Source organism: Saccopteryx leptura, chromosome 2, assembly GCF_036850995.1.
Source record: "Saccopteryx leptura isolate mSacLep1 chromosome 2, mSacLep1_pri_phased_curated, whole genome shotgun sequence".
NCBI classification, from domain to species: Eukaryota; Metazoa; Chordata; class Mammalia; order Chiroptera; family Emballonuridae; genus Saccopteryx; species Saccopteryx leptura.
Window position 1 is genome coordinate 378,254,972 of NC_089504.1, and position 21,857 is coordinate 378,276,828.

At 55.0% G+C, this 21,857-nt stretch overlaps 1 protein-coding gene across 9 annotated transcripts in view; it reads right to left on the bottom strand.

The window, feature by feature from the left end:
- The window catches only part of GRAMD1B (GRAM domain containing 1B), a 184,114-nt gene that overhangs the window by 26,075 nt on the left and 136,182 nt on the right, over nt 1-21,857 (bottom strand). For 6 of the 9 annotated variants that reach the window (XM_066365293.1, XM_066365294.1, XM_066365302.1 and 3 more), the window contains 7 exons: nt 20,545-20,755; nt 19,669-19,689; nt 16,883-16,906; nt 13,985-14,005; nt 3,734-3,818; nt 1,350-1,453; nt 499-594 (listed from right to left, as the gene is read on the bottom strand). In XM_066365293.1, the coding sequence (XP_066221390.1) occupies nt 499-594; nt 1,350-1,453; nt 3,734-3,818; nt 13,985-14,005; nt 16,883-16,906; nt 19,669-19,689; nt 20,545-20,755 (562 nt within the window). The remainder of the gene's footprint in view (nt 1-498; nt 595-1,349; nt 1,454-3,733; nt 3,819-13,984; nt 14,006-16,882; nt 16,907-19,668; nt 19,690-20,544; nt 20,756-21,857) is intronic. The other 3 variants (XM_066365298.1, XM_066365297.1, XM_066365296.1) reach the window with 1 other exon arrangement.

Consider the following 21,857-nt stretch of genomic DNA (forward strand, 5'->3'; position numbering starts at 1 on the left):
TTTCTCTGCTCTAAATTTTGTCTTCCACATTTTCCCCAAACCCACAGGAACAATTCACCTCATATGAGGTTCTTTCTCCCGCTTGATGAGCTGTGTGGAGACACAGTGATAACAACTGCATCTGTATTGCGTGTTACAGGCTAGTGTTTTCAAGCGTGTGATGTAATTTCAAGACTGTTAACTAGGTATTGCCAGCTCCATATTACACATAAGAAAACTGAGGCTCAGAGAGGCCACATCATATGCCTACAGTTGCAAGACTCACATCCAGCTTTTCTGGCTCCAAATCCCATGTCCTAGACCCCTTCCCTCACCCCTGCTCAGACGCCACACACCCTGCCCGCCGACGAGGAGGTCCCCCCAGTGTGCATCGCTTTACTGCTCTCACCCCAATTCCATGGCCTCCCCAGTGAATGCGACAGAAGGGTGGAAACACAGAAGTCGGGGCACTGGGGTTCAGGGGTGGCGGAGTCAAGACCAAGGTTAGACGGCACTTACCTTTTCTGAATCAGTGCAAACTTGGATGGCGTTGGGGATGAGGCGGGCTGTTTTTTCTTTAGTCATGGAGCAGATGTCTTTTAAACGGACAGTCAGCTGGCATTCCCATGGAGACAGAGAATGGATAACAAGCAAGGAGCGGCATTAATATAGTCCAACAAAGAGCGTGCACAGGGTACCGGTTCAGACAGAGGAAATCAGATCGGTTGACATGTTTCTAAACCTCCTTAGAGATCACCTGGGGTAGCCCCTAGCTTCACAGAGACCACAGAGTGAGGGGCAACTAAGTCTTGCCTAGAGTCCAAGGGTGCCTTTATTCTCGGTCTAGGGAGCTTCCTCTCTCATTGCTACACAGTCTGGTAAAGGTGCAGAGCTCCCACCACTGTGCCACTCAGAGAAACAGAACAGGGGTACAGGATGGGGCCACAAAAGTCATTTGGTTTATCTTTACCCGCTTTAGTGTGTAAGATGAGGAAACAGACACAAAGGAAGAATAAAGGAATAGCCTAAAAATCACACAGTGAATTAGCCGCAGAATCCAGAAAAGGGTCCGAGCCAGTTCTCCTGAGTCCCGAGGCCAATGCCCTTTCTACTCCTCCTGCTCTGTCTTCTGCGGTGACTCCTGCCAAGCATCTGCTTCTGGCAAACGCTCTCAACACTCTTTTCCACACAGAAGAGGGTGGGAGGGGAAGACATGGTGGAGGGGATCTAGACTTCGAGACTCGGGCATGTGCTCATGTTAATCGCGCACAGGCTGGGTAGAGTGCAATGTCAGCAACAGGAAGAACGGGGGGCAGCTTGCCAAGTCCCCACCGAAGGGAGAGCCCAAGGGAGCGAGCCCCGGTCTTTACCAGAGTTTCCCAGCGGAAGATGTTGCTGTAGAAGCAGATCCAATTTTCAGAGAGGTAGAGTCGGCCCTGAAGGAGAATGTCTCTTTGGAGTGCACAGGAGTAATCTGTGGTAGGATGGGGAACAGAGGAGCTCAGCGTCAGGAAGCATTTTCGGCAAACCACTACCAACGATGCATGCCATCCCTCCCACCAGCACTAGGGGAGCCCAAGTGCCTACCACTGACTACGTGTGTTAGAACTAGCAGCGGAGAGAGTCCCTAGCACCTCAGCCTCAGGAAAATGAAGGCTGTGAGGTACACTACTGGCTGAGACAGCAGAGAGGAGCCGGGAAATCAGAGGCACAAAATACCCAACCCACAACCAGCCCACCCCTTTCCTGCTGAACCATCTGCAGAGATAAGAATGGGCAAGACCCCTCTGGGTCAGACTCTCTCTGAGGTCACCACACATGTGGTGCTCAGCCCTGAGCCCCAACCGAAGGGGTCAGTGCTCCGGACATACTCTCTCCCTGTTTCTGGACACACTTTCCTACTTGAATTGGCTCTTACTGGGGCACCTCTACACACTCTTACTGGGGAACCTCTAGACACTCTTACTGGGGAACCTCTAGACACTCTTACTGGGGAACCTCTAGACACTCTTACTGGGGGAACCTCTAGACACTCTTACTGGGGAACCTCTAGACACTCTTACTGGGGGAACCTCTAGACACTCTTACTGGGGGAACCTCTAGACACTCTTACTGGGGGAACCTCTAGACACTCTTACTGGGGCAACCTCTAGACACTCTTACTGAGGGAACCTCTAGACACTCTTACTGGGGGAACCTCTAGACACTCTTACTGGGGGAACCTCTAGACACTCTTACTGGGGAACCTCTAGACACTCTTACTGGGGGAACCTCTAGACATTCTTACTGGGGAACCTCTAGACACTCTTACTGAGGGAACCTCTAGACACTCTTACTGGGGGAACCTCTAGACACTCTTACTGGGGAACCTCTAGACACTCTTACTGGGGGAACCTCTAGACACTCTTACTGGGGGAACCTCTAGACACTCTTACTGGGGGAACCTCTAGACACTCTTACTGGGGGAACCTCTAGACACTCTTACTGGGGGAACCTCTAGACACTCTTACTGGGGGAACCTCTAGACACTCTTACTGGGGGAACCTCTAGACACTCTTACTGGGGAACCTCTAGACACTTACTGGGGGAACCTCTAGACACTCTTACTGGGGGAACCTCTAGACACTCTTACTGGGGGAACCTCTAGACACTCTTACTGGGGAACCTCTAGACACTCTTACTGGGGGAACCTCTAGACACTCTTACTGGGGAACCTCTAGACACTCTTACTGAGGGAACCTCTAGACACTCTTACTGGGGGAACCTCTAGACACTCTTACTGGGGCACCTCTAGACACTCTTACTGGGGGAACCTCTAGACACTCTTACTGGGGAACCTCTAGACACTCTTACTGGGGGCACCTCTAGACACTCTTACTGGGGCACCTCTAGACACTCTTACTGGGGGAACCTCTAGACACTCTTACTGGGGGAACCTCTAGACACTCTTACTGGGGGAACCTCTAGACACTCTTACTGGGGCACCTCTAGACACTCTTACTGGGGAACCTCTAGACACTCTTACTGGGGGAACCTCTAGACACTCTTACTGGGGGAACCTCTAGACACTCTTACTGGGGAACCTCTAGACACTCTTACTGGGGAACCTCTAGACACTCTTACTGGGGGAACCTCTAGACACTCTTACTGGGGGAACCTCTAGACACTCTTACTGGGGGAACCTCTAGACACTCTTACTGGGGAACCTCTAGACACTCTTACTGGGGGAACCTCTAGACACTCTTACTTGGGGAACCTCTAGACACTCTTACTTGGGGAACCTCTAGACACTCTTACTGGGGGAACCTCTAGACACTCTTACTGGGGAACCTCTAGACACTCTTACTGGGGGAACCTCTAGACACTCTTACTGGGGGAACCTCTAGACACTCTTACTGGGGGCACCTCTAGACACTCTTACTGGGGAACCTCTAGACACTCTTACTGGGGGAACCTCTAGACACTCTTACTGGGGGAACTTCTAGACACTCTTACTGGGGCACCTCTAGACACTCTTACTGGGGAACCTCTAGACACTCTTACTGGGGGAACCTCTAGACACTCTTACTGGGGAACCTCTAGACACTCTTACTGGGGAACCTCTAGACACTCTTACTGGGGAACCTCTAGACACTCTTACTGGGGAACCTCTAGACACTCTTACTGGGGCAACCTCTAGGCAGAAGAAGCCTGAGTGCCATCCTAGAACACCCAGACTTTCCTCCTGGCCCCCCACGCCAGTCACCCAGCTCACCAACAATGAGGCGCTCCGTATCTGGAAGTTGCTTAAAGAGCTTCCTGAAGTCTTCATTTCTCTGCTTGTAAGTGGGGCTTAACACCTGCAGGACAATGGCCAAGGTTAGCGGGATGTTCCCAGGCTCTGGGCAGGGCAGGAAGGTGCGGGAGGAGCACCTGCTCGCATGCCAGGGTAGGCAGAGGGGGCTTGGCGTGGGAAAATCATTATGCAGAGAACTTGGTACCATGAGAGGCTTTGTATCCAGTATCCTTCAGTGAGAAAAAGTCAAACATATGACTTAGCAGGGCCTACCTTAGAGCCTAAGAAGAGAAAGGAAGGGGGTCACCCCTGGGGAGCTCCCTGGAGCCCACCGTGCCAGCTGTTGCTGTTCTGCCTGCAGCCAGCAGGAGGCACCACCCTGACAGTAAAGTAAGAGCCTGAGGGAGCCCCCCTACCCCTAGCAGGACTCAGAATACCATGGTGCCTAGCACACTCCTCAGAAGAAGTTATCATGACTAACAGTAAGTACTTGCTGTGTTTGAAATTCATATCTTGGGGGGGGGGGCGGAAGAATCAGACTAGCACATGTTATATGTCCATTATATCTCGGGGGAATCATTCTTTTGCAAAGACTGAATTAATAAAAAGAACCTCAAAACACTAGCACTAGAATAAGCACATAGTAAGGAATTTAAAAGTAAATCTGGCAATTTCACACAACCAACCTCATCCCCTCACCACCTTTTTTAAGATTATCCAATCAAACCCTTATTTTACCAACAAAGAAACTAAGGCCCCTTGCCCATGGTCTCCCGGCTGCCAGCAACAGATCTCTCGATCTCTGGTCCTGTGCTCACCTACTAACACCCCCTGTGCCCAACTAGCTTTTGGGGTGCCTCAGTGTATGTAGACTCATATGCATTATCTGCCTTCGCAAATCCTCCTCACTCGAAAACCCCACTCTTCCTAAGTTCACGATCTTAAATAAAATAAAGAAAAAAGAAAAAAAAGAAAAGACCTGTGCCCTGTAGATGAACGGCAGCCAACAATGATAAGGACAGCTGCACAATGCAGGAAGAGCCATGCATCACAACAAAGACATCTGCACTCCACCCAGGCAAACTGTTGACCTACTTCTGCCAGAAGCACACGCATGCAAACAGACTGTCCTGGTGACGGTGACTGATGGGTCTTGGACATTTACATTCTCTCACCCATTTGCCTAGGAACCCACTAGTATACAAGTATACAGCGGTTGCGACAATAGCACATGAGCTGTGGACTGGTATTTTTGTTTTTCTGCAAGGCTGAAGGGCCCACAAGGAAGCTGAGGCTGTGGCCGACCTCACACAGATCACTCAGACTACCTGAGCCAAGTGGCCTGATGGCTCGTGTGCCGGCGGGAACAGGAGCATTCCAGGAAGTTGAGGACAGGAAACGAATGACGTGACTTCGGTTTAGAGAGGTTTTCCAGAACAGTGAAAGGGAAGAGAATGTTTGCAACTGCTTTTTGTATAATTAACCTGAATTTTAAACTTTCATTTTGGCTTGCGTATAAAAATGAGTTTTTCCTTGCAATAGTTGATGCCCTAACCACCTCAAAGCAATGCTATATTGGGGAATCCCAGGCTTCGAAAATCACCTGCCATGTGTTTGAACCAAAGTATCAGGGCCACTCAGAGTGAACATCTGGAAGCCAACCAATCTCATGACTTCTACAGCCAGAAAGGACCCCAGAATATAACACGCCTCCGACCCGCAGGTTACTTCCACACCAATACCGAGATATCCAATCTAAATGCCCCTCTGGCCTCACAGAACAGAGTCCACACACTGAAAACCTTTGCTTGACTATGGCTGAGTCCCTAATCATGTCTACACGACCTCCAGAGCCACAATTATGCTAATAGGAATGAGCATGACCAGGTACCAAGCACTGTCACAGGCCGTTCACACACAGCGTTTCACTGGACCACAGGGGTTTTATTCTCCAATTTTACACAGAAGGACATTGAGGCACAAAGAAGTGAAGCACCTTGCCCAAGGAATGTGGTCACTAAGCAGGAGTGTGGACAAGGAATCAGACAGTGGTGGTCTGACCCAGAGCTCCCAGTCTGAGCCATCATACTACACGTACTAAGAGTGGAACAAAGATGCCCATCAGAACACACTCTCTTGGTGATGAGATAGCCACCTACTTTGGGCTGCAAACTAGCCTTCCATGCACACAGGCAGGTCTTTTATTGCGGGGGATGATCTAATCTAACCCTTTTATTACTGACGAGGAAACTGAGACCCTACCCAGCCTCCTGTTCTCTCCTAGAGCTGTTCCCAGCATGCAACTTCCCAAGTGAGGGTGCGGTCAGCATTGTTCTTGGGACAGACGGAGGGAGAGGCCAGTGTCCTGTGGCTGGGTGCTGCTTTGCCCACTCAGCTGCTACAATGTGGGTGGTCTTCTTGTTTAACAGGGGATATGGTTCCGCAAGATGAATAAGTTCTGGCAAATGGTCACACGACAATGTGAATGTACTTAGCACTGCTGAACTGTATATTTAGAAGTACTTAAGATGGTAAATTTTATGTTATGTGTATTTTACCACAGTTCTGACATCAACCTGAGGATGAACCTACCAGGTGGTCCCAAACTCCCTTCAGGAGAAACCAGACATCAGGCATCGAATTCTCTGATGCCGGGCAGTCCTCCTATTTCTGGTGTTTTTCCCACACTGTTCTCCCACCCTCGCTGTTTTCATCTTGAGTGGGAACTCAGACATCTACAGAGGTGGAGGTCCCGGGAGTCTGGCCACCATTCCTCTCCTCTTTGGAACAATGCCAGGGGGAAAAAGGAAGGCACACCCAGCCCTGACCTCTGAAGTGAGCCCATCCTACAAGGACTGGCTTGGGTACAGGAACCCCTTAATCCAGGCTGGCAAATAAACTCCCCGATTTCACCGGGATGCTGCACAAGGTAGGCCAGGCTTTGCCTACTAGAGTCCACAGATCAGAGACAGACTAGAGCGGCCGGCCCCCGCATACCCTCCTGCCGCAAGAGACCAGGACCCTCTTCTTCCAACCTCATGCTCTGAACGCTATCTCCTCCAAGGGCAAGGCTCACCTATTTTAACTGAAAAGGGCTAACGCATTTTGGTTCAAGGATTGTCATATGTGGAGCCCTCGAGTGGCAGGGCGGAGTGGGGAATGACCAGGGTGCAGGAGACCCGTCACACAGGCAGAGAGAGGAGGTCGCACACTCACGGCTGGGATTTCCTCAGATCCATGCCAGCAGCCGAGTTCCGCATCTGCAGGCACCTCCGTGAGCTTCTCCAGGTACCACTGCAAGGGCCAGCTGTCCTGCTCCAGCAGGAGGCTCCAGAGCACCCCCGACTCCGTCAGAGAGTCCATGGCGCCCCAAGGCTACACCTCTCAACGGAGCCCCGCAACTCGAGCTCTGATTCCCCTCGGTCCCCGCAGGATGAAAACAGTCAGGCCCACCTGGACTGACCGCAAATGGGTGACCTCGGGCTTCTCGGCACAGGGTCTGCGTGTCCCTGATTGGCCTCCTTTTCTCTCCCAGAGCTCCGGTCTCAGCGCAAAACTTCACAAGCAGGAGGGTGTGGTCAACACGGATCTTAGGACAGGCCTGCTGGCCAGTCTCCCATGGCCGGGTGCTGCTTCACCCTGCTCAGCTCCCACAATGTGGCTGGTCTTCGAGCTAAGTGTGACCCAGAGGGGACTGGTGGAGCCCCTCCTCCCGGTCCGTGTGGGCAGCCACTCCAAGATGCTGGCTAGGCCAAAAGAGGAAGTCGACACAGCAGGTGCTCAGCACTAGTTGAGGACTCTGAATGGCCGGCCCCTGGTAGACAGGCAAACTGCACCAGAAGAGGATGACCCCACAGCCCAGTCCGGAGGCCACCCCACAATTACTCACATCCAGCAGAGCGGCTCATAGTTGATCTGAAAGTCCAAGGAGAGGACTACCGCCCAGCTCTCCAGCTCTGTCTGGCCTGTCCCATAACGCAGCCCATTCAACGTGCAATCTCCACTCTGGGCGGACACTGGTCCCTATGACTCACTGTCCTCACCCAGGCAGAGCTGCCACCAATGGCTGTGGCAACAGAGCCTGCGCTCACCCCCACCCCTACACACACCCCTTTCTTCCCAGACCGTACTCCTCTTGGCTGACCAGCAAACAACTTCTTTGTTAGACTCGCTGGTGGCAGGAGGGAGGGAGGCAGGCAGGACGGGTGGGCGGGCAGGGCCGGAGCCCTACACATGCTTCAAGTTACAGGATCTGGTGATGGTACTGGCCAACGTCCTCCAGTAACCCCCGGCCTGGCCTGGCCTCCCAGCAGATGTTTCCTGCAATGGAAAGTAGCTGGCCAGGGTGCCAAGTGGGGGAGGGGATGAGAAGGTGCCCAGGACACTGCTGTTATGATGAAATCAGAAATTGGAGACTCAAACAGCCAGGGACTTCTTAGAGACAAACTCTCTCCTCACGGATCCATCCATTTACTAAATTCCCTGTAGCAGCAGCGACAGGAGAGATGGAAGTGGAACTCGTCTCACTGCAGACGTGCTGATGGGAGAAGCTGGACAGAGGGCCTGGAGAAGTTGAGGTCAACAGCTCCCGGGGCCGGTCTGAGGCATCTCCTTCCTTCCCAGGCACCCCGCCCGGCCTCCTGCACGAGCGGGAGGGGCATCAAGGCCAAGAGGATTCCCAGGCAGCTCAGGCCTTGAGGGTCAAGGAGCGATGCAAAGGACAGAGAATTTGGCCCCTGGTCCAAAGGAGAGAGCCCGATGCAGGGAAGCTGAAGTGTCCCAGAGAGGAATGGGAGCTAGGCCAACGAAGGCACGAGGAACTCGAGACAGAGATGCCAGGGGCAGGAGTCAGACAGCACTGGGGCTGGGAAGTCCTGCATCCTTCCTTCCCCGTGCCCCTGTGCCCCTCTCTCAGGGGACACACTGGGGCACAGCCACTGCCTTCCTCCATCACACCATGCGAGGCCATCACTGCACCATAACACCTTCTCCAGGGAGGACCTATGCCTGGAACAGCTTTGTATCTTCTACAGCACTTGGCACGATGCGTTCCAAATGTCAACTGCTCCAAAACTATTTACCGTACGAGTGCATTCCTTACTCACATCTACAGCTGTTCCTATTCACAAGTTATCTTGTGTGCACACACCACACAGAACCACACCGAACCACACAGAGCGTGCATTCTAGATGCATGGGTCATGGGTGCCCAGTTCCTGCCCGAACCCTCCAAATCACATATGTGAGCATCTCTCCGCCCTGCGGGTGTCAGCCCTGCCCCCTGCAGTGTCACAGGAGAACGCAGCAATCCACTTTCCAAGGTGAACGGGTATCCAGAAGGGCTGATTCTTACAGTAATTCCTCAGAAACCTCTGATGATGGCTGTGGCTCAAATATAGAGATGACTGTTTGGGTGGCAATGGGGTGAAACAGGTGCAGGAAACATGCAGACAGCTCACCCCTGGAAGATAGGTCTCAGAGCGTCAGCCTTTGTCTCCCGCACCCCCACCCCTCCCACTGCCAGCCGGGTAGGGCAGGGCAGCTCCAAGCAGAGGGAATTGGCCCTGAGCTAAACATTAACTCTACGGCAAACACTGGGAGCTGGGACCAAGTGGTACCCCTTCCCCCGTTACCGCAGCAAGGAGGACGGGTGGGGAGGAGCCCAGGAGGAAAACAGATGGATTTTGGTGGAGTATGGGCCTTGTCTAGGAAGAAACTAATCTGGACCCTCAAAGGAAACCCTAGCCCTCCAACCAAATCCGGGTAGGGAGGAGCCAGACGTGAGATAGGAAGACAGGATGGTGGTGGTGGGAGGGGGTGACTGCGCAAAGAAGGGAGAGACTACGTGGGCATGGGGGTTGTACAGAAAGGCAGAGAGAGGCACGGCTGGGAGGGGGTCTGCCCTGGAGTCTGCAGAGGGGACAACCCTGTGGAAAGTTCGGGATGGCCGTAGGGAACAGGAAGACTCTTCAAAACCAGGTGTCAATCACACAGGGGAGCTGAGCGATGGCAGAGGAAGCAGTCAGTCCCCAGAAGATAACAGCCGGCTGCCAGGTTGTCGCCAGCGGCTCCCCCTTCTGCACTCCTTCCTTGCCCCTCAGACGTGCCAATGCCACTCCTATCGAGCTCTGTTCTCTCTCCCTCGATCTGATGCCTGCCAGACATGCCTGGCCTCTCTAGGGGCTGGGGACTACTCCTTCCTCATCACCAGAAAGCCAGCTTCTGATCCCCAACTGGGAGGCTCAGGCAATGGGGGTGTGAAGGTCAGGGCAGTGGCAGGGTCTGGGGGCCTGGCCTCTGGTCTCAGAAATGCTCCTTCTGCGGGCTGCCCTGGAGTGACGCCCAGGAGAGAGAGGCGAGGCCGAGGACAGTGGCTCTGCCCACCCGAGGCCCCAGGGAGATCTCTGTGACTGTGTCCTTCATCCGCGATGCAAGCCCACGGTACCCAGCGGGGGCCATCCTCAGGGGCAGTCCGCCTTTCCGCCTCTAGGTCTGCCTTTGGACCCCCGAGGAAGCTAGGCCCTGTTTCTGCTCATCCCTCCGTCTCGTGTCTGTCGGGACTGCCTCCCCACACTGGGTGGCTTGGTGAATGAAGCTGGGATGGTCAAGTGGGGGGGGGCAGGTGTAACCAGGCCCCGGAGGGACTTGGGGCGGCAGAAGATGGCACAACCTTCAAATGTCACTCTGGGCCTGAGTAGCCCGGGCTGAGAAAAGCAGCTCTTACGCCTCAGCCCATCCACGTGCCCTGGGATCCAGCCACTTCCCCTCGCGGGACCCACTCCTTAGGCCAAGGTGCTCTGTCATCACGGCTACACAGATAACAGTAAAATGCAGAAGACAGCCAGCTGAAGGCGGCGGCAGGGAGATGCCGGGCGGCTGCTTCTCCTGTCAGACCCAGGCAATCCTGCGGGCCCGCGGTGGCCCCACGACCGTCAGCAAACAGAGGGCAACCCCACATCTGTTGGTGGGACTTCCATGGCAGCGATGGGCCTGCGGCAGCAGAGGAGACAGGCCTATCCCTGGTGTCAGGAGGGAGATTATGAAGAGGCTGTCAGCCACGCTGACAAGGGGAGATGGGACCCAAAGGTCAGAGTCCAAACAGCTTGGGCGATAGAGATGCTGGTAGGAGTGCCGAGCAGACTAAGGGAGAACAGAGAAGTGGGTCAAAGCCCCAGGGGCCAGGCAAGGGCCTCCTGACAACCCGTGAAGAGACCACCAGGGCAAGGACAGTTCCGCAGACTGATGGGAGGGGCATTTGCATACAGGAGCACAGACGCAGAGACGCACTACGCAGGCGCAGTCTGGGAGGATGGGCACACCCTACGCCCATCCGCACTGATCTAGGTGGCTCTGAAAAGCACCCAGGTCACAGCTCCCTGATCAAACCAGGTGAACATGGTAGGGTAACAGCCATGCCCAGGTTTGTGCCCACAGATACGCCATACTGGGACCATCAGAGTGGACATATATGGGGTGATGCTTGCTGTGTGGAACGGCACCCCAAAGTGGACAAGCCCAGGGCCAGAGCATTGGTCTTGGCCGTAGAAAGAGAGCAGGTTTTTAATTGGGGGAGGGAGGGGATCCTGGTGTTCCTAGCAGCTGGTCTCTCCAGGGCTCCACCCCCACCCCTACGATGGCAGCTGCCAATCACTTTTTGGATGTAAAACACATGAAAAAAAATATATATTTATATATAGCAGACACAGCTCTTGACACTGTAGCTCAGAAGTTCCTTGTCACCTCTCAGCTTTGGCCTCCTCTTTCTCCCAATATCCACCTGCCGTCTCTATCTCCCTCCTCCATGTGTTCTGTTCTGCTCCTTGTCCCAGCCCGGGTCAGGCCACCCACAGTGGAAGTTCAGCAGAACCGGGAAGAGGGCAGCGCCGGGCTGTGGAGAACAGCGACAGGGAGCCACACCTGCCTGGCGACCCTGAACCGGGGAGCAGAGGAAGACGGAGCAGCAGGAAGACATTTATGGACGTGTCCCAGGACATCTGGTACCACTGAGAATTTGGAAGGCCCTCAGTGTGACAGCCTGGGTCCAAGAGAGGGGAGGTCAGGAGGGAGGCACTGCACACCGCTTAGCAGAGTCCCCTGCATGCTCGGCCTCTGTGAGGGCACAGTCTGTGATGGATGGGGAGTCAGGCTTCATCCAGGTGAGGGGTACAGGGTGAAAAGAGACAGCCTAGGATTGACAGAGGGCGAGAGGCAGGCAAGGCTGGGAAACAAGTGCATTCTGGGGGACGATTCTATAAGGCCCGCTGCAGAGTTAGTAAGGCCGACGGCCTCTGCATGTGTCTGGCTGCAGGTGGACCTGGCCCAGGAGGCAGGCCTCCAGCCACGCCGGCTGCCCCGCTGTGTCTCACTGATCTGTGATCGAAACCCTGGGTCCCAGGGCCCCCGGGTGGCAGCGGGCCCCCCCAGCCAGGGGGCAGCACGTGTTTCTGGCCGTCGCTCTGTGAGTGCTCGATGCCAGCCCTCACGGGTGGTGGGACAGGAGAAAGACGGGCAAAGGGAAACCGGCAAGGAGCAGGAGAGGAAGCAGCGGGAGGCTGGGCATCGGAGAGAAGAGACGTGAAACGGAAGTGGAGAGAAGGACAAGGGAGCCGGAGAGGAAGGGAGGACTCGAGGAAAGGAAGAGTGAGAGGAAACAGAGAAGCCGGGTAGAAAAGCAAAGCCAAGAGGAGGGAGGACAGAGCCTCGCCACAGGACAAGCACTTGAGAGACTCGATTTGACCGTTTCCATCGTCTGACGGGTCTGCAGCATGGGCTCCCAGTTCCCCACGGGGGACACTAACTGTGCAATGCACTCAGGAGGGATGAGGGTTTTATTAGGCGAAGGATGCGGAAGCCCCATTCAGCTCCCCAGAAAGCACCCCTCTCCCCCCCACCTGCCCCCCACACAATGGAAGCTCCTCTCTCCTCCAGGATGTCAGTTTAAACAGCAGGGCGGCCACAAGGCAAGTGAAGGCCATGGTGGGTTCAAGGTGGAGGGATGGGAATGAAGGGGTGAAGCTGCCTTCTCCCCCACGGGGGCCACCTCAGCCCTCACCTCCTCGCCCATCAGCACAGCCCACCGACTTCTGCCCTGGCCGTGCTGGGCTGGGCCAAGTCAGGCAGATCAACCAGCCATGGAGCCTGCTCGCCAGGGACAGGGGCCTGCTGGGCAGCAGGTCGGAAGCCACAGGGCGCTCTGACATACACGTGCCTGACCCAGGGGCTGGCTGAGCGGCGTGGGAGAACACCCCTCCCCCTCCCCGCTATGCACAAGGGATTCCTCCCCAGGCCCCACACCAAGCCCGAGCCTGCCCCGCCCCGTCCCCACCCTCCCTTCCCAGAGTGTCTTCAACTTCCGTCTTCCTGCCACCTTGTCCCACACCTTCTCCACGCCCACGTCACTTGCTAAAACAGAGCATGGGGTGAGGGGACAGGGAAAGCACTATCGTGATCCCATGTGGGGAACGGCAGATTCAGAAAAGGACAATGACCTGAGGCCACGGCTGCACATTGCCAGTCCCCCCACCGTGCACCCCAGTGGGTGGAGCACAACCTGCTGGCCACCTGCTTCTGGGGGGTGGGGGGTCAAAATCCTGTGGCGCCTCCTAGGTGAGCAGGAGGAGTCCCTGCTCCACAATGCAGTTTCGGGGTATGGAGCAGCTGAATGAACCACCCTCATGGATGACCCCAGGCTACACTTTCACCAAGGTGGAATCTTCTAGAAGTGGCATGCCCTTGGGGCTTCTGGGGTATGCCTTGGAAAGGGACTGGGGGAGGGTTGTGTGTCAAAATCAGTTACACAGGACAGACTCTCTATGCTATTGGGGTAAGTTTTCTGACTGAATTTCTCCCCAAATTGTCTTGGTTAAATAAACTGTGACCCTAAGTTCCAGTCCAGGGCTCTGTCCTCAAATTCCGTCCGGTCGTCCCTGACTGGTCTCCTCCAATCCGTCTGGAGGAGCCCTGCCCGGGACTCCAGGAAGGATGAGGTGTGCCACGCCCCCGTTCTCCCTGAACCAAACCCCCTGGCAGCGGTCCAGTCCTACTGCAGAAGATCCGCACTGTGTCTGGTTCTGAGGGAGGGGCTGGTGAGGGCGAAGGCCCGCCCGTCTAGGCCCCTCAGTCTGCGACAGAGCACAGGCGGCCCAGCTGCTCTCTATACCTCTCCACTTCCCCCTTCCCCGTGTCCCCCCGCCCCCCACGTCCCACCGAGTAGAGAAACGGGATACTTACGTTATACCAGCTCTGGCTTTTCTGAAAGGACAAAATAAAAGAGAAGACCAAGTTAGTCAGGGCGGAGAGGGTGGGCACAGCCAGGGCAGTCCTGGCTCCCCAGGGAAGGTCACACAGACAGCCGAGGGCGGGCAGGGACAGGAGTCCAAATGCAGCCGGATGCTCCCCACGTGGCTGCTCAAGAGGCCCTCCCTTCTCAAGGCAGCTCCAGGAGGCAGGCCCGGGGAGCAGTCCATGCTGGAAGCTCTGCCGCGTTGGGGGTCAGGCAGTGGCAGCGCCAGCTAGAGCTCAACCGGAAGGGAGGTGGAGCCCCATCACAAGGTTCTTCTGATGGGGGAAGGGATGCGTGGCAGGCATCCGAGACCCGGTCCCCAATGGGCCCTGACCAGAAGCAAAGTGCAGACGGAGGCCACCCCAGCCTCCTGTTCCAAGTTAGCCCCTTTGGAGAAGGCGGGGGATATGGGATGCTTTGGTGTGAAGGGACGAAAAGGGGCTGCCTAGAACGTTCTTCCAACTGGGCGGTCACTGAGCAGAGGAGTCAATTCCTACCTCTGCTCAGCTGATCCTCGCGGTGAGGACGGCAGGGGCGGGGGAGAGGGATTCGGCACTGGGAGGAACCGAGAGCCTGTAATCGCTAACCGTCCCCCGCAACTTTCTGCCACAACTCAATGCCAACAAAGCGGCCTGCGTCCCAGCTCCAGAACTCAGGTGCCCTCCAATCCCAGCCCAGGGCCAAGGTTACTCATCTTCACAGTCACCGAAAGTGTTTTCAGAAGGAGAGAGCTAAGGTGGTGCCTGGTCTATCGCGGATTGTGGTGGCCTGGGGTCTTCACAAACACCCCACCAGTACGGTAGACGAGCAGATAGGAACAGGGGCACACACACATACAAGCATACCCTTGCCTAGGCCTCACCCTCTGAGGCACCGATCCAATCAGTTTAGATTGGGGCTGGAGTATGTAGTTCCAGTTTTAAGAAGCTGGCCAATGGTGTAACTCAGGTGAGGAATCACTAGGGATAGGTCAACACCTCAGATGTCTGTCTGCAGACGCGTGGAGCCTGGGCCCAATTAACAATCTCTATTCCCTCCGCTGGATCTTAAGGGGCCTGGCTTCCAAGGGAAGAAGAGGGTAGCCACTATCTCAGGGTGTCTGTATGCGTGTCTGGTGGGGTGCAGGGCAAGTGAGAGTCTGTGGTCACGTGCTCTCCCTTTCACCAGCTCTCCCATTCCACCGGAAGAGCTCTACAGAGACTCTCAACCTTCACTCCAAAGGGAAACTTGTCAGCAGGCGGTGACATGCACGGTGCTGCCGCTGACTGGTTTCCTTCCAACCTCACACCTGATCTAAGCGGCCAGAATATGGCCAAAGGGGCAGACGGCAAGGCAGGCCCTCAATCCCGTCTTTGTGATGCTTTCTAAAGTCACTGCCAGACAAAGGCTGCCACCGTGGCCCATCTGAAAGTCACATACTCCCGCCATGGCCTTGTCTCCTCCTCCAAACCAGAGGTCTTAGCGGGTAAGGGGGCCAAATCCAAACATCCGAAAGCAACTACTCATCATGGAGGGTTTTATTGTCACATGAGAAAACTGGACCTGGAGTTAAAAATTAGACTGTAAGCCTTTCAGCATCGGGATACTTAATTCCTGGGTCCTGAGTCTGCGGTCACAGGTCAGGAGGCTGTGTAGATATTCATCAAAGCACATTTCCCAGCTGTGGAGAGGCGTGGTCTGGGAATGGTCAGCCTCAACCGCCAAGAGTTTCCCTGCATTTCACCAAACCAGAGCCAGTTCATTAGGCACCGGCCTCACAGCTGAGGACACTCTGTCACCCATCCCCTCGCTCCTCGCCCCATTATGCTGACCTTCATGTACTACCCTAAGAGGGAAGGGGGAGAGGAGAACTTGGGCTGGGCGGGGGGACCCAAGGTCCTGAGTGCTGCTGGACAGGGCTCTCTCCCTCCCGGCTCAGGTGAACAGAAGGGGTGTTCCTTTCATATACTGCCATGCTAAGGCAAGTCCCTTCTAAATCTGCTTGTGACAGAGAACTTCAGAGGGACAGAGGCACAGCCAGGGAACCTGGGTCTCACCCCTAACTAGCTGTGGGTTATTCCAGCGTGGAGTATTTGCTCTTCTGTTGGGGGCTAAGAATGGGTGTTGTCAAATACAAAAATGGGAAACACACCGTGAAGGGGCAAGGACTTCCGTCTCGTCCCTCAGTGTGAAACGACCCGTAACCAGCTATTTCTAGGCAGCTTCCGATCTGCCACCATGGAGGGGGCTATGGGGTAAAACGGGCACCCACCCCTCCAGCCTAATTCATGGTAGTCTCCAGGAGTGCCCACTGTGGGCATGAGTCACTGAACTTGAACTTGCCTCTTGGAGGCAAATCTGATCCTTGGGGGCTCTGCTCTCCCAGGACTGAGGTCCTGACAGACAGGGTGGGCCCAGGTTGTGGGGAGGGAAGTCAGGAAAGCCAGAGGGGCTATGGGCCGCAGAGAGCGAGAGCACGTCATCTGTTGGCAGGAGGGAGGCCGTCTGCCCTCGTAGGCTTACAGAAATGCCCCTCCTTGAGCCAGAGGCACAGAAAAAACAGAACTATGGAGTGGGGATAAAGGACAGTTTATAAGTGGGTTTGGCTAAAAGGGGGGGTCAGGGAAAGTACCCCGAGACAGAGCTGTTGGTGGTAAGAGCTCACTTCTGTTGCCTCCTAGAACTCTGAAGAGCAAACGCCTCGGGGAACCCAAGGCCCCTGGAAACAGACCCAGGTTCCCTAAACACATCTCCCCGGGGCAGTGACTTCCAGTGGGGAGTCGGGAAGATGGGGGTGAGGGGACAAAAGCAGGCACGAGAGGAGCTCTACATCTAACCGATGTCGGGAGACAAAAACAACTTCTTACTTTGATCAGGTAAAATCTGTTATACTGAAAAGAAAACCACAAAAATTAGGAATGAAAACAGGGAAGAAGTCAAGGGGAAAAGGAGCCCAGACACACAGAGCCCGATGGCGCAGAGCACCCGGGATGTGAGGACTACTGGGACCCTCCTCCGTGGCCACCCCGGATCAGGCAGCCAGCCGCACGGGAGCAGGAAACGGGCCGCTGGCTCCCTCTAGTGGCCGCAAGCCGGCACTACAGAGCAGAAGCTGGGTGGTAGCGCAAATTCAAGGGGTCCCGGAAGTGGAAAGTAGCCTGTTGGTCTTCTAGCCCACTGTTCTGGTCAGGGCTGCAACTAAGGTCAGCCTCAGCAGCAGAGTGACAGATTCACAGGAGAGGGATATTCCTGACGAGCTAGTCCAGCCCCTACATGATACCACATGAAGAAATGGAGGACCTGAGAAAGGAAGGCGGGCCCTGGGTATGAGGCTGGCTCTATGGGGAAGTGGCAGGACTTGCATGAAAAAAAATGAGGTCCCCTCCTCTATGAGGTGGGCTGTAGACAGGGATCGAGGTGGCCTGGCTAGGACAATAGTAACAGCGGCTCTAGCTACCAGCTCCCTTGCCATGGAAACATCTGGTCAACCGGAGACAATGTTCCCCCCAGGGGGCAGGGGTCTGCCCCCCCCCACCCCCCACACCCACACAAGCACACTTCTCATCACTTTCTACTCCAGGCCCCAACCTGTGCAGAACCCCAGTCCTATACTGGTTCTCGTGTTTCATTCCCCGCTCTGTGTCCTCCCTGCGCCCTTCCCAGACCGACAGCTGCTACCTCTCTCTCCCACCTGGGCCAGTAGGGGGCCCTGCCCACACAAGTCAGTCTTGGCTTAAATGAACTGAGAGAATTATGGTGTTGGTGGTGACGATGGTCATGACTGGTGAGAGAACGGTGTGGGGGGCGGCTACCCAAAGCCAGGGAACTCCGAGAGTCTGTGTCCCCTGGGGCACTGGGGACAGGCACTGCCTCACCCAAGCTCTTCAGAGGGAAAGAAAACTTGGAGTCCCTCAGGCACCTCCCTCTTCAGCTCTACGACAGGGGCTGAGATTCACGTGCACTTCATGCTCAGCGCACGGTCCTTCCTAAGGCCTCATTCTGCCCTTCCAAAATCTCAAGAGTTCCAGCCTGACTCAGGGCACCAGCTCCCTGAAACACGTCCCAGGTACCCCGCTCACACACGAGCGTCCTGCCTCTGACTGCGTAAAACGTCCCCAACCACTCCTGGAGTTCTACCACGCTCAGGTTTGGTTTGTGAATAGTCTAGTGTCTTATCTCCCTTCTCAAGACTGTGTTCTGCCCGAGGGCGGGGACCAGCTTTTCATTCCTTTTCCTAAGACCTGCTTAGGAGATTTTAACAAATCCTCCTTGCTGGGTACTCGCTCTGTAAGTGGCGGTGACTAATGACCATCAGTGAGTATTGCTCTGCTGAGTGCCTTTCTAGGCACAGGGTAAGCAGGCAAGGAAGCTTAGAGCCTCACCTTAGAGTGGAAAAGTGTGCAGAGACTGTGGGCAGATGAGGAGAGATCAGATAACCTGATGCCCACGTGTGGCAACATCTGCTCTCTCCCTTCTAGAGGTGTGAGGGGTTCAAGAGGAGATGGCAGAGGTCATTTCAAAACCCTAATCGCCAGATACATCTATAACCGCCAAGTCACCCAAACACACAGAGAACTCCTCCTGGCTTCCTCACTCCCAGTCAGAGTTCCTCTTCCCCTGTCCACAGCCAACAGCATTCAACCTTCTCAGAACCAAGATGTACTTTTAGCCTGAAGGTCACAGACTGGAGGATTAGCCCTGCAGCCTCCTGTTCTTTCCTCAGGAAAGACAACAGCTGCTCACCCTCCTCCTCCCCAAAACTCTTACGGAGGCCCAAGATTATTACTAAGTCACCCCTCAGCTTTCAGTCCTGCAGGTCCTCCCCAGCCCCTTTCCCCAAGGGTGTTACAACCGAACCCTGACATTCTACAACACCTACAGCTCACTCAACGTTCTCCTCCGGCCTCTGAAATGTTGGGGTCCTGAGCAGACCCCGGCACAGCCTCCCTGACCTGGCTACCTGCTACAGAGCCTAACCGGGGCTACTACCAACACCCATCAAAGTCCAGGTGCTGGGCTCAGGCCGTCTGGGAGAAGAGGTCCCCTTGATTATTCTCCAGCATCCTAAGACATGAGAAGCCCCCGGGCTGGGTGATGGGGGAGAGCGGGGAGGGGTGCTCAGTCTGAGCAGCTCTCAGTGGGCAGGCAGAGGGAGAGGGGTGCCAGGTGGGGGCTCCTGAGGTCATTCTCCTGCACTGTGGACGCCTCCCGTGGGAAACCGTGACCCTCAATCAACTCGTTCGGGGAATCAGGAATCAACCCCACCAAAGCAGATTGAAGGGGTAGCAGCACCGAGGCCCAATTGGAAAGAGCCTCCCTTCCCCAAAGGAAAAAGGCTAAGCCCTGGCCAGACTCTGCTTCTAGATGGCACCATGTAAGGAGGGAATAGGTCCCAGCCCCAGGCAGTGTTTGGGGAGCAGGCAGAGACAGGGGGAGATGGGGCTCGGGTCTGTTCTCCGACCTCAGGTGCAGTGGAAACGGTCCCTTTGTAACTTCAAGCCAGCTTGCCGAGGGCAGTGGGCTGGCCTTCTAGGGGAGGGACCAAGCAAGACAGGGGCCAGAATGGGCGGCGGGAGCAGGGGGAGGGTGCCGAGCACTACAGACAATCCGACATCCGAGGGGAGACCACAGACAGAGACGAAGGATGGCTTACTTTTGAGAGGCGCTTGTGAGACTAAGACCATGCATGCAAAGAAGGGATGTGGGAAATGGTGGGGAAGAGAGGAAGAACAAGAAATCAAAAGACAAATTCAGGTGGGATGGCAGTTCCCGTGCCTCCCAGCCCCCACCCCAACCTCGGGGCATGTGAGTCCAATGGTCAAAGGGGCTTTGTGAAGGAGCATCCAGACCTATATGTCTCCTGCTTCCCACAGGACTGGGGCGGGGAGTCCCTGGGATACCCTAAGGAGCCCAACTCCCTCCCCCAAGGGCTTGCTGCACACCTGTCCTTAGACAAACACCTGGGTGCTCAGGCGAGGCGGTAGTGCTGACACACTGGGGGGGGGGTGTGTGGAGAGGCCCCACCACCGTCTTTTTGGACAGATGAGTATCAAATGGGATATTACTAAGGGAAGAAGGGTGAGGGCCAGCATGAGCTTAAACACAGCATTCTGCCACCTTCCCTGAGGACTCTCTTCCTGGTACTATGGTCCTTCCAACTAAAGGTTCCCTTCTGCCTCAAATTTGAAAAAGATAAAAGAGCTAAACAGATGACCCCTCCTGGTCCTCCTCCAGATCTAAGGTACAGGAGGCTCCCAGCTCCTACGGAGAGTAACAGTTGCCACGGAATCATTCCCAGAGCCTAGACCTCTCCAGGTGCTTAGCTGGGAAGATCACATTTAACTAGGGTCTCCCGGCCCTCCCCACCCTCGTGTCACTGAGTAAAGGCTCCCTCTGGGACACTAGGGCTGGTCAATCACATTGGGTCCCTCAAGGAAGGGGTTGTCTACCTCACTGCCCCTCCAACACCACCCTCCGGCCAGCCAACTAATGAGCAAGTACAGAGTCCGGGGCGGGGACATCAGCTCACCTTGGTGTTCTTGCCACCACTCCTGCCGGACTGTGAGGAGCAGCTGCGCTGGACACCCTGCTCCGGCGTGGAAGGGGACTTGTCAGAGGAGTGATCTGAGCCCTTCTCCACCATGGTGTCACCGTCCGGGTTCTGTGGGGTGGGAGAGCGAGACCGCTTCCGGAGGACCGGGGAGCAGGCTGGCGTGCTGCGGTTTGAGTTACTGGCAGTGCTGCAGGGAGGATGGAGGGAGGGTGGAGAGGGAGGAGGAGGAAAGACAGGCTGTGAGTGACTGAAGGCCAAGATGGGTCCCAAAGAGCCAGCTCAAGGAGACAAGGTTCGGGGCTGGGGAGAAACAGGGAGAAAGGGGTCCAACTACAGAATCACTGCACCGTAATATTGTCACTGGCCAGAAGAGGGCAGTGGTGCCAATGTGAAATGGAAGCAGGAACAGGAAGGAGTAAATAGGGCGACTGGACATTTACATAGATATCCATCCATCCATCCATCCATCTGACCATCTGTCCGTCCATCCATCCATCCATCCATCCACCCACCCACCCATCTGTTCATTCATCCAAATATTGTTAGAACCCCTATTACATGTCAAGAACTATCAAGGAAAAGACAGAATTTAAGAGTTTAAAGACTCATTAGAGATCATCCCATGCTATCAGCCACCAATGCTATTTTTACATTTTGTCTGGGAGATATTTTTCCATATAAATAACAGTAATATGTGTTATTTCACTGGGTTCTTAAATCATTCCACCTGGGTAGTAACAACAAATTCTATAATCCCTATTTTAACAGTGAAGACCGATGCATTCATTGGCAAAGAGCAGCTAAGTGTCCTGCGATCACAGAGAGTTTAGACACAAGTTTTGGGTCTTCTGACTTGTAGCTCACACCATACTATTTCCTTGTAAGCCTTTTGGTCCCTGTGTCGCTGTCCAAAGTGAAGACAAACACGGCAGTGGTTCTCATATTCCACAATAGCCTCCTCCCAAACTCATTTCCTGCGGGTACCTTACAGCAACTTGGTATTACGTCTGGGCATTAGCTTGTGCTCTTAATGGAACAGCAGGAGAAGAGATGAGGACAGGAAGGGGAGACATTAAATGCCGTTAAGTTCTAAAGGTGTTTACTTTGCTCTGAGAGAATGAGAGAGAGATGGAAAAAGGAAAAGGTTAAGTAGGAGGGAGACGGTGGAACGGGAAGGAAAGCCGGTGTGACCGAAATCCACAGAAGCACCGGGGGTAGGGGATGAAAGCCAAGGGTTCCTCTCACCCACGGAGCAGTCAAGGTCGGGATCACACCCTGGAAACAGCCCT